General features: G+C 38.8%; 1 protein-coding gene across 5 annotated transcripts in view; it reads right to left on the bottom strand.

The window, feature by feature from the left end:
• ATG10 (autophagy related 10) overlaps positions 1-13,352 on the bottom strand; it is an 84,672-nt gene that overhangs the window by 28,201 nt on the left and 43,119 nt on the right. For all 5 annotated transcript variants that reach the window (XM_075526310.1, XM_075526307.1, XM_075526309.1 and 2 more), the window contains one exon: positions 3,628-3,754. In XM_075526310.1, the coding sequence (XP_075382425.1) occupies positions 3,628-3,754 (127 nt within the window). The remainder of the gene's footprint in view (positions 1-3,627; positions 3,755-13,352) is intronic.

Below are 13,352 nucleotides of genomic sequence, written 5' to 3'. Positions count from 1 at the left end.
TCTATCCCAGAGACTACCAAAAGGCTTAGATGTCTCTCAAAATGTTTTAGTTCTCTTGCAATCTGTCCTGGTTTCAGCTGAGATAGAGTTAATTTTCTTTATAGTGGCTGGTATGGGGCTATGTTTTGGATTTGTGCTGAAGACAGTGTTGATAATACAGAGATGTTTTAGTTGTTCCTGCACTGGTCAAGGACTTTTCAGCTTCCCGTGCTCTGCCAGGTGCAGAAGAAGCTGGGAGGGGACACAGCCAGGATTGTTGACCCAAACTGACCAAAGGGCTACTCCATACCACATGACATCATGCTCAGTATATAAAGCTGGGGAAGAAGAAGGAAGGGGGGACATTCAGAGTGATGCCGTTTGTCTTCCCAAGTAACCATTACGCGTGAGGGAGCCCTGCTTTGCTGGAGATGGCTGAACACCTGCCTGCCCATGGGAAGGAGTGAATGAATTCCTTACTTTGCTTTGCTTGCATGCGCGGCTTTTGCTTTCCCTATTAAACTGTCTTTATCTCAACTCACACGTTTTCTCACTTTTCTGGTTCTCTCCCCCATCCTATAGTGGAGGGAGTGAGTGAGCGGCTGTGTGGTGCTCAGTTGTTGGCTGGGGTTAAACCACAACACAATCAAAATTTCAAACCCTTACCTTGCACTACCTTACATTTCAAACTTCTCACCAAAAAAGAGGTCTAAAGATGAATTCCAGAAAATAAATTATTTCATCCAATTTAGACAGCAGCAAGGATAAGGATACAATGCAACTGTTGTCCTTCTGCAGGAAGAACTGATCTGTACTGTTTGAGCACAATCACTAGCAGAGAGGAGTGAAAACTGGTTGTCCTCACTGACACAAGCTCCAGAAGATGCCAACTGCAGGAAAATTTCCCCAGCAACTCTTTTGGAAGCCTTTTTCCTGGGAGGGACTGCGAGAGACCAAGTGGTCAATGAAAACTGGACTCACATACGATGGGAGAAAGGCAGGATTTAATGGTTCTAGAAAAGTTTTTAAAGAATCTTTTTGGAAGAGTGCAGATTTGGACAGGCTGGCACCAGTTGCTATTATAACATACAAAGTGAGGAAGTGAATATTTCAAAACAAGCAAAACTACTTAGACAGGTTGAACAGAAGAATTATTATTTCCTAGGCAGGCCTCGAGGTGTAATGGCCACTTAACATACTGCCAGAGAGGAAGCAGAGTTTTGAATTCAAACTCTGTGCCCTGCTGCTGGTGAAGGCAAGACAGGGCAGGGCTGTGGAAACACTGGAAGGATTACAGCTCACCTTCACCTCCCGCAACAAGCTCTAATTAACATGAGGATCAGTATGGACAGGATTCAAGGGAAACCATGAACAGCCCCCATGAGACTTGTGAGGAACCAATTCTGTTATTTAATCTACAAATAATGGTAGGAATTTAGACTGGGAAATTGATGTAGGTCTCAGAAGAAGATTCTTCCCCGATTATTTCAGATGAGGAATGCAGTGAATATTACTAGTTGCCTGAGAAACAAAGTAAGGAACCTATCACATGAAGACTATTACCTCAAAGGAAAAAAATCTCAGGGCATTACCTAGAGTTCTCCTCACACCAGGTTCAGGACAAGACAAAAGATACTTTGCTCAGGTATCTCAAATGACTGTGAGTGACTGTCATCTGCACGTTCCTGAAAACCCCATGTTGGGGCCTTCAGACAGCACGGCGCAGGCGGGCAAATAACTTGCAGGGATGACAGAATTTTTCATCTTCAAAAATAAGCTATCCATAATTAAAATCAGAGAATACTAGCTGAAAACATTATTGGAAAAGTACTTATTGCCAGCATTCTCTATCCTTCCTTCTTCAAGAGTCAGAGAATGTCAAATGTTAAAGGAGAATGTTAAATGCTGAAGAGAACCCAGGTGACTTTAGGAATTATCTGAAAGAAGTCCTTGTTTTCCATTGTGAAAGGTTCCCAAGAAGTGTTTTAAAATATACTTGTACTTGTAGGAACAATTACAGTTTTGTACTGCAAGGGGAGCTGTTGGCACATAATACTACGATTGTGCATTAGATCATCCACTAGCTTCTGTAATATCCACTTCCAGCTATAAGGAGTCATGTTTCAACACCTCCGATTCCCTGATGCTGACAAGCTAAACAACTTGTTTTGTCTCTGGGAGCTCTTCTCTGGTGATTAACTGCTTATGGTGAATACTAATTATATGAAAGTACAGTACAGTAGAAATAGTGTCCTATTTCCTCTACCTGCAGCGTCTCCATCCTCTTCTGTAGAGACAGTGCACTATTAATTCAGCTAAAACCAAGAAGATGACATTTTTCAGGACCACAAATAGGTTAATCTGTCTCTTACAGCAAAACTTTATCTTCCTGTCTGCACAATAAGTTTAAAGGCAAAACACTGCACATTTGTAAATGCCTGTAATAATTCTAGAAATAAATTTGCAGCAGGATGTGTGCAAATGAGTTCTGTTGGTGGTAAAAGCAGAGCAATGTCCCCAATTCCCCATGTCCCAGTTTGAAAATTTACCCCAAATTATCCATTCCTGAAACTGCACCTCAGACTAAAATCTTTCCACCAGGGAGTCTATGAGAATTTGTTCTTCAATTTTAAATCTAAAGTGCCTTTTAAAACGCTAACACTGCAAAATTAGAAACCATTAAACAATATAAGGCAGAGAGTGATTAAATCTACCAAACACATTCAAAGCAGCTTAAGCTACTTTTTAATTAAAAAGAAAAAGATATCACTGGCAACATTCAGACATCTTTATCTAGATAAAGTTAGGAGATTATTCAAAACACAAAAGATGCTGATGCTACCATGCAGGAGACTGAATGAAGTGACTTGAAGATTTCAATCCCTCTGCCCTAGGTACACAGTCTTTGGGCAGAGAGGAACAGAGCACAGCCAGTGCTGCAGTGTGATCACTCTATGTTTGCTGATTAAATAAGTGACACCAACAGAGGCCTTGGAGGGAGGCTGTGTGTTCCTCCTTCCTTCCTGACAGGATGGTGAGTGAAATCACAGTGGTACAGCAATTGAGTAATGGGTAACAAGATGTACATATCAGGGAGGAAAGAAGATCAGTTGGTGTTTCAAGAGCCAGTTTTAATAGATAGAAAAAGGCAATTCCTTATTGGTTTGGGTTTTTTTTTTCCAGCAGCAAATTTAAATAGAAAACAGCATACATTTTTAAAGGTACATTTTGACCCCAGCCTTGTGGCTCCAATTCAGGCTCCAAAGAAACAGACACAGTTCTGCTGAAGCACTGTAATTATGTCCACTTATTTTGTAGCCAAATTCAAACCTGCAGCTTTAAGTTTCTGTATTCATGTAACAAAAAAAACCCAAGAAAAATGACCAGCAGTTTTAGTCAACCACAGGCAAGATGCCAGGAGCCAAAGATCAGCCTCCTTCAGGCTGAGATGATATCATCTACTCCAAGGTCCTGAAGCTGTGTCGGGAGTATTACAAAATTTACTGGTGAACAGCCTCATCTCTTACTTTCTTATTACATATGATCATTACTCTGTTCCTAAATTTAATACAAAATCTGTGTTTTTAACATCTGTTGCATCCAACATATTTTTATTCTTCCCTTTGTCTAATAGAAGATTGGTCTTACCTAAAAAGCATGCCCTAAAATAAAGCACAGGTACTTGGTAGCTGCTGGAGTACAAGACATGATATTCATAGCGAATCACTTCTTCTGTTGCACAAACTCCAGCTACTTGAGAATCATCCAAAGACTCCTAAAACAACAAACACGAACACAGTAATACATCAACTTTTGTATTTGTATCAAGGGAAAAGTAATTACTACTATTGTAATAAATTCAATAAATATACAGAACAGAAATAATGGCACTCACCCCTTTCACAGCACTGCTCATCTGAATTCCCAAAGGAATTTTTCAATACTAGCAAGAAAATCACAAAAGTCCAAAACCTACACAGACATCTTACAGACTTACTTCCACAAACTGTGAACTATGTGTAAGCATTGCAGAATTGAGGTCTTTCTAAGTGCAGGCTGCTTTTGTAAGCAAAAGACAAAAGCTCTCTCAAATCTTTACGGCACAATAACTAGTACAATAAGGTGACTATAGCTGCATATCTCCTCATTACCTTTAGTATAGATAATTTTAAAAGTCTATCCTTAAATAATCTGGTTTTGCTTGCCAAAAGACAAATCAAATGTATCCCTCAAAGATCCTCTGTTCTGCTTTCTTTAAAGGCTTTTTGCCAAAGGTTGTTTTTGCTAATAATACTTCTAAAACTGAGACAATTTTTTCCTGTTAATGTATATTTCAGGTGTAAAGTAAGCAAAGTTTACTGTAAATTTGAAATAAATCAGAAGAGATGGAACTTACTACATTGAGATATACCCCAGTTGCAGCATAAATTTCCTAACACTTCAAATTAATATTCAAACAGTGCTAAGCACCCAGTTGTTTTGACTATTCTAAAAATTGTCGATACTCAACATCTCTGAAAATGGAACCATTAAATTAACAATGCCATTAAGATTAAATGTTAGAACAAACTTTCCAAGAAGACACTATGGGTGTGGACTTCTTCGGTTTCAAACCCCCAAATTTACATGCATGAACTAAGCAACCATAATGCCCCACAGGTTGGGTGTGCATTTCACAACTTGACTATTGCCAAGCAACTGTGAATATTGGCTTACTGTCTCAGTCCAAGCAAAATAAGCAAGACTGAACCAAAAAGAAGAACCAGCATCCTTTGAACACCGTGCTGGTTTAACACACAAGAAATGAAAAGCTATTTTGCATTTTTATTTCATATCCTTAACTCAACTCAGCCATGAATCAATCTATGAAGAGATATAAGAACTGATAAACTATAACAGTAATGACACACAAAATACTTTCAAATTTTTTCATAGCCCACATAAAAGTGATTTCCCCCCAAATTTAGTGTATTAGATAACCAGGTGCTGCTGAGGCACATGGACAGAAGATCACGAATGGGAGAGCCCAGACCTTGGGAAGCTACACTCCAAAGTACTGTAAATACGTTTTTGGACATTAAATGAGAAAATCATAGATGCTCACAGAACAGGTGGTTTCTGGGAAATTCTGGACAGCTGTAGGAATGGTTGATTTTAGCTTATCAGGAAACAGATATCTAAAGCACTGAAAGGGAACATTAAAGGAAGTGCTCTCTGTGTTAACCTAGTTTTAAAACCTGTATGTGAAGGGATACTAAGGACAACCTGCCAGAAGGGACAATGATGATTACCATATCTGACTTCATGAGCCAGGCAAAGTTAGGTATCCTATGCCCAGTTCCCATGTAAAAGTGTAACAGACTAGGAAGGCAAGTTCTTTTCCTCCTCATACGTCATACCCTCTGATCAGATGTGAAATACAGATTAAAAAAAAATGTCTCAAGGAAAATAGAAATTTCTTCTCTACAGTAAGCTGAACTTTCTTTAAATGGATCTATTTTCAATGCTTTAGTGAGAATAGTAAAAGAAAGAACAGCAGCAGCATGTGGTAAAAGAAGACAAAAAACAACTACAGATTGGCTTTCAAGTTTGTAGGGGTGCGAAAAAGAAAGAGTCCATATTCAGAATTGACCCTATGTTAAAATTTACAAAAGCCTTTCAGATCAACCTCCTGGAATCAAAATCACACTGCTTTACACACATTAATGTTTCATCAGATATTATGGTCTTGCCTATTGCTTAGTCACTAGTTTACCTTGCCCTAAAAAAATACTTCTCTTGGAAATGGCAAGACAACCTGTTCATGTATTAAATACTATTGTTCTAGAAGAAAGCTGTATGTATACACATACTTCCCTCTCCTGCTTTCTGTATATAAGGGTGAAATGACTGTATACTCTCACATAAATACTGATATCTAATTTGTGACAATTTTAGACTGAATTATAAAGAAGCCATATTCTTTATTACCTCCAAATACTTGGGAAAAGAAGTAAGTTAATACACACTCAAAAATGAAATACTCAAAACCTGTATATTACTAGGGAAAACATGCTTTATAAAAACCCTACTAACTATCTCAGAAAGTCATAAATTAAGCTAGGAACAACCTAATCATTAAGAATTCAACTTACTGGGTTAGCACGGATTTCAGCTGGTAAGCAACATCTACCTTCATTTTCTGGATTAGGAAAAGGAAAGCAAAGGAGAGACTTTCTAATTTCACTGTTCCTTGAGGTGGCCACTGAGAAACCTTAAGAATTTCTGCCATTACCAGACAGATACTAGACGGTGAGGTACTTCCAAAAACATCCTATTACTTCCAGAGAAAGGTGATTTTATCCAGAAGTGGCCTTCCCAGAAGATGTACGTAGTTTGATGGCAGGAGAGGCAGCAGAGAAGGGAAGAAGGCAGCTTTAGTGCTTTACTCTTTTGGAGAGCAGAATATTCTTGGATACATTTATTTTGCATTATCCTGGTCTTTTTTGACTGATCATTTAGGCAGTTTCTGAAATCAAGCATTCAGCTGAATGCGAAGCTCAAAGAAGCTTTGAAACTGACACTCTTCTGCTCTGTAACAAGATGGACTCCGGTCTACTACAAAGTTTCTACACTTATTCAAAATAAGTTTCTGATACTCAGATCTCTTTTTCTGCTGTTTCTAGTGACAAGTGGGCGCACTGTATTTGTGATCTGCATACAAAGGCAGATAGCTGAATCCTTCTTAGGGCTACCTCTAATCCCCTTTCCTTTCGGTAAACAGAAGTTTCAAGACTTCTTACATAAAAAGATACAGCATAGATGTGTAATCCTGTACTTTACAGTCTCTGTAAGTACGACACACAGTATTTATGCAGGGAAAGTACATTTTGGAGCCTAAAAGTTTTGATGGTATCTCTCTAGCTGATGAGATGAACTTTGCTGATGAGATGAATAAAATGAGTACAGTCATTTTAGGCGATCTTTGGAACATTTAAAAATCTATGCATGGCTGAATAAAGCCATAGAGCCTCAGAGAATTTTATATCAGCCCAAAAGAAGATACTTATTTTTTCACTCTTTAACCAACTACTGATAAAGCCATAAATATAAAACACAGGTGTAACTTATAAAAAAAACCCACAGAACTTTATTTTATGTATGTCATACAATAACCTATTTAAATTTTTTCTTCAAGTAATTGTTCTACTTTCCTTTTATATGTATACTGTTGTTCTATCTCTTTGTGAGCTAATGCTAAATTTTAGTTACTGTAATAGACAATACTGAAATTAACTTCGGAAGATTTCATAAATGCTGCAAAACATTTGTACATGTACACACATCACAAAATAAATTCATTATTTTGCTTAGATCTTGTAATGACAAAACAAACAAAACAATTTTTTACCTGGGTTTAAAAAATAAAAATTAAAACATTAACAAAAAAGGGGTTTTGACCAAATTGCAATCATAAAAATGCTATGAAGTAATTTGATTTCTCAATTTTTTGTTTCTGCTTTGCAAATTTGCTTGCATGCTTGCCATGCTTCAAGTTAAAACTGTGAATCCAGGACTCACTGACTGTTTCCTAAACAAATTGGGAAGTTGTCATCAGGAAGCATCTGCTCCTCTACTGCTCTCACGTAAAATCACTCTCATGCTATCATAATGGACTACTGAGCAGATGTTTAAAAGCAATGTATGTATTAGAAAAAAGATAAGCAGCAACTACCTAATTAATTATATTAGTTCCATCATAAATGAATTATCACTAAATTTAATTGATATAAAATTGTTCTCAACCTTTAAATATCCCCTAAACAAATTAAGTTGATGTTCCTTTTAAAATGCTAAATTGTTTAAATCTATAGAAAAGAAATGTCATTCTGAAGGCAACATAACATATTTGTAGTATTTTTATTCCTCCTGATGAAGAAGGCAAGTTAAAAACCCCTGGTAACAAGTTAATTTGACAGCAGGAGAGAGTTAGTAGCGTGTTTTGATACTCTCTAGCAGTCACTGCTCCGCAGACTGAAGAGCAGCAGGAAGGTATGGGTTAAGGCAGGTCACCTTTGGAGGGAGGGCTCCAAAGGAAAGGGAAGGGCCAGGGAAGTGACAGACAGGGTAACTGGGAAGGCGACAGAATTACCTGATAAAAAAGGGATTTTTCTCTGCTGACACCAAACATTTCCCTCCTTCCACCTCACCCGCAGAGGCCGGCTGAGCCAGCCTTCCTCGCTCAGCCCAAATTCCCTTTGAAATGCAGAAGCAGGTCCTAATGCCCTTTTTTGGGGAAAACCTGAGAAGTGGTTTAAAGAACAGCAGGCACATTTCTCCTGGACGTCAAGTCACTGTTGCCCTTCTCCCAATTCCCATGTTCCTCATCTCTTGTCTTGCTGTCTTGACCTCTATTTCCTCCTGCTGCAGGCCAGCCTCCCGGGAATTCTCCTGCAGGAGCATGGCAGGATCGGGCTGCAAGCAGGAAAGGGAGGAAGAGGTGACGCAGGCACAGTTACTGGTACTGCTAGTTTCGTCGTGGGGGGGGGGAAAGGAGATGCAATCCAGATTAGTAAGCAAATCTGGTTTCATTGCTTGGAACACATTTACACTTAATTTCATTTCAGCCTCTAAAGTGGAAAACAAATGTATCGGTGTTTCTCCAGCGAGGTGTTTCTTTCTTCAGAGACGACTGTGAGCTACCGTGTGAAACACAAGAGCTTTCAGGGAGCAACTCCCTTCCTCGTTCAACACTTTCCCTTTGGCAAATACAGAGATCTGAACATGAAAACTGAATGGTAGGACAGTGTTCATCAGATAGAATTAAAACAGAGCTTAATGTGGAGGGCGCGGCAGCGTGGCGAGATCGTATCTGCGCTCTTTATTCTTCCTCCTGGGTGTTCTCCACCTTTATTTGGACTGTGTCTCACTTTTTTGCCTGCAGCCCCCATGGGTCTAGTCTCTGCAGGTCATTTTGCTGCCGGTCTTTGTCCCTCCCGTGCAGAGTCTCAAGTCATCCCCCACCCTCACACAGACCTCCAGTCTCTGGATCCCATCCTCCCTTTTCCTTCCATACTGAAAATGCAGTGTGGAGACGTGGTGGTCAGCGAGGCAGCGGTGGTGGGACAGGAGGGGAGCTGGACCCCCGGGCAGCAGCCCACCTCACGACCCCACAACCAGCTCGGATCGTCCCCGTAAGCTGGAGGATGGCAGGAGGCAGGACCTTGGCTGACTGAGTGAAGGCTGAACTGACAGTATGCCCAGTGCCTGGATTCAAGTCTCAAAATGAAGTATTACTTGAAAATTGCAAGGAGGCCTAGAAAATTTAAAAAATCTCCTTGCAAAACTAAACATGCTGAGGAAAAAAAAAAACAAATCAAGACTTGCAAGAACCTCAAAACAACCCTGGCACGTTTTTTTTAATTTTAAAATAGTAGGAGAATTTCAGTTTGCATTAAGTGATTGTCAGTATTTTCTCTTCACTATTAAATATTCATACTATGCTAAAATTTATAGGCTCTAATCAAACTTATCCCACTGTATCATGGCCTGTAAAAATGCATAAAAATGCAGACAACTTCCTGAATAATTTAAGTGTAAGATGAATGGTGTACAAATGTCTTTGCCACCAGTTGCAGCATTTTTATATACATTAATAAATTGCTCTTTCATGTGAAGTATATATATGGGGAAACCAACAATCTCCATGTGTTTTCCGGTGCCACCATCATTAGTGACAGATGAGGCAATACGAAGATAACTAAAGAGCTCTGAAGAATAACGAAGTTACCTTAGAGCTTTATTTTCTGTGTGCAGCTACAAAAGCCTCCCCACTAACTTGGATGTCTTCAAATTCAGTTAGAAGAACCGGGTTAAATACTGCCCCTCAAGAACAGAGAAAGAAAGCAGCCCTTAAATTAGTCGGTGATGTTACTAAATGCCATGTCCAAAGAGCCTTCTTTTGGAAGACACAGCTACCTTGATGCCACCAACGGAAAAACTCAGAGGTGAGTTAATGTAAACAGGCAATGGATTCCTACGGGCACACAGATCCCTGAAATACTTCATTTCCCAAAGGAAAATCTTCTGACTGCAAGTCAGCACCCTGACCGTGACGCTGTTAAAGCATCCAGCCTTTATTAGAATGACTATTTTCCAAAAAAAAATACAGGTTACTAACAAAAAAACCCACAGCCTTTTGTCATTCTAGGCATACCAAAAGACCAAAACCAAGACTTCCACCCAAAAAGACGCAGCACATAAAACTGCAGTAGTCCCTCGTGCATTAGCAATCACTTCTAATGGTTGGAAATTAGATTTGTCTTTTGACTGCTTTAAAACCGCTATCACAAGTGAAAACAAAATCTATTCAACCAAAAGAAGCAATGGCCCACGAAAACAGAACAGTTGTGAATTTTTTCTTCACATAAAGGTGGGGAATTCTTTCAAAATCTCTCTTCACTCTTCCTGGGTTGTCACATATAAAATGCAGAATTTGGTGGCTTCTCTTCTCCCACAGAAGAAACATTTTCTCCTTTTTTATGTAGGAAGTACAAGACTCCATTCTGAACAGGACTGAAGCACTGAGACACAGTACATTAGGAAATGTCTTCTGGTGGAAACTACAGTTAACACCCAGCGAAGCTAGGAAATGAAGCAAGGGAATCAAAGGAGCGGGAGAGACAGGGCCCACCTGCTGAGGGATGATGGACTAACCTAAACTACTCCAAATTCCTAAAAGAAGGGTGCCCGCAAAGCTACAGACACACACCTTGCAGAAGAACCGAGCAACCTCATCTGTAAGCTGTAGGGATGCATTTACTTCCACTACCTCCAACCAATATTCTTTGTCAATATTATTCCTTGGAATTAGGCATTTACAGCAGTCGTTCTTTCTACGTATAGTGAGATAAGGAGCCATTAGAGATGGCGGTACCCATACTTCCTCTGTTTTGCCTGTAACCTTTCTGTAAGAAAAGTCATGCAGGACAGATAAGGTAGGAGACCACTCTGCATATGTCCCTCTGCAGGGACAGAAACTCCAGCCTCTTCTTCTGAGTACTGTAAACATCAGTCCAAAGTCCTTTCCTCTGTCTCATCCAACATATACTTAATTGTTCCATATGAAGCAGAACAGCTTCCATAATACCTAACACCCAGTAAGTCAGGAGCTTTTAAAGCAGCTTCCAGCTGCTCTGCCAAAGGACAGAACCGAAATCAGGATCGCTCGTAACCTCCCTCAAACTACAGAGCAATACAGGACAACCAGCATCTCCTCTGGCCATCTTCTACGGGGCACATTTTGGTACTTGTGTTGTCAGAAGCCTTGCTAGACCCGGTCCTGAGGGCAAGACAGGACGTGGAAGTTCATGGCATGACCAACCTGGGATTGGACTCCCAGGGCCCCCAGGAACATCCCAGGTTAAGGGGCAGGTGAGAAAGTTTTCTTACGGACCAAATCTTGGCCAGAGCTGCCAAGTGCATCCACGTCCTTTGGTAGATATAACCTCTAGTGATTTAGATCTGTGAATTTTCCTACTCTAGGATTACAACAAGAAAACTATGCTTAATAGCAAGTTTTGTAATTTCATTCACAAGCCTTCATAAAAAATACTTGCAAAACACACCAGTCCTCAACAGTACTACCGTATGAGAACAAGCTATGCATATACACAGGGGTGCACAGTTTTCAAGGCTCATGAAAAACATATCAAGTAGGTATAAATACACATTGCTGCAGTCAGTTTGCAATAATTATTAGAGTGAAAAAATTAAAATTCACACACAAGCAAAGTTTTATATCATTGAATTTTATCCAAACATAAACCAAATGGCAGTATTTTCCAATTATTTTTGTCATTATCTTGCATTTGTACAAATTGGGAAAAGTTACTCCTTCAAGGTTAAGTACTATTTCACAAGATTATTGCTTTTTTTGAACTCAAGTGCTTCCAGGATTGGGCTCTATGCTTCATAATAATATGCTTTATAATAGAAAAAAGAAAAAAAAATTGCTACCGTAGAAGACAAAGGTAACAGTTCAGCTGTATTTTAGGTCAGTTTTATTTTTTTAGAACAAGGATTATTATTTCTGCTTTGAGAATCTCAGCAGCAACCCAGTTTTGGCCACGTGTAATTCAATGGGGAGACTGACAGCAAATGCCTACAAACCTTTACTTTATAGAAGACAAACTCAAATCCTCATTAATTTCTCAGATGGGAAACTGTATGAAAATGGTGCCAAGACTGACAGACAGTGTTTAGCAGTAATTCAAGTGAAAAAGTTACAGACAGAAATGCTCAAATTGTCACAAAATCTGGCGTTATAAAAACAAGAAATCTGAAGTTAAAGGTTACAATTAAAAGTATCTGAAGGGGAAGCAGGCATAGTGCAGTTCTGGTTTGCTGTGCTTCGGCCTTGGCCACCACGGTGGGGCCAAGCAAGTGCTTCAGGGAGGCTTGCCTGCACTCACGCCCACCCAGGACACCGTAAGAGAAAGGCAGTGTCAATGGGACAGTGACTTACTGCATTAAGTATAATAGTTGCATGCTGCCGACTTGAAAAAGGAAATCGTACCTGATTAAGTTAATACCTGTCAAAATGATGCAACTTCAAAGTTACCTGAGATGCTAATCTAAGCTTGGCCATAGCCTATATTAGATAAGCACGACAATTAGAAACAATAATCATAAACAATGTAGCTTAATTACAACTAGTTTTTTGAATATGAGTGATCCAATTAAATTAACTATATGTTAAGGCTAAAGCATATATATTATTCTTTTATTAAGATAACAGGAAGATAAAATTAAAATATAATGATGTATTTCAAATTCAAAATAAACTTAATTCAAAAATTTTAACTATCACTCAAAATAATGATGAATTTCCTTGTAAATTCTAAAAAAAAAAAAATCTGAATTTGTTGCTACATTTACATAAAACTAGTAGCATATTAGGATGCAGCAATGTTTTCATTTTGGAAACATATAGATATAATAAATATATTTTTAATGGAACAGGGCCAGGCCCTACCAAGTCAAATAAGTTCAAGTTTTGCTTGCTCTGAAAAACTATTTTATTAATATATGATGTAATGCAGATGTACCTACATTCTAGTCTCTAATCACTGTTACATAGGAAATGCAAAGCTCTGGAATTCAGATTTGGGCAGGTCAAAAGCCCTTCAGTTCATTTTCAAACAAAATACTCTGTAAGAATATTCTAAGTATTAATAAATATAATGTTATCAAATGTCATTGATAACAACCAGCCCAAATGTATATTGGAGACATTCATAGTGGCTGGAAAGAAAGAACTGAATGACTTCTTTTATTAATGTGATCTCAAATGAAAACTGCCATGCTGTATTACATGATACTATTAATTTCCA

This window comes from Mycteria americana, chromosome Z (genome assembly GCF_035582795.1).
Source record: "Mycteria americana isolate JAX WOST 10 ecotype Jacksonville Zoo and Gardens chromosome Z, USCA_MyAme_1.0, whole genome shotgun sequence".
Taxonomy (NCBI): domain Eukaryota; kingdom Metazoa; phylum Chordata; class Aves; order Ciconiiformes; family Ciconiidae; genus Mycteria; species Mycteria americana.
Note: the sequence above shows the minus strand (reverse complement) of the source record. Positions and strands in the feature narration are given on the sequence as shown.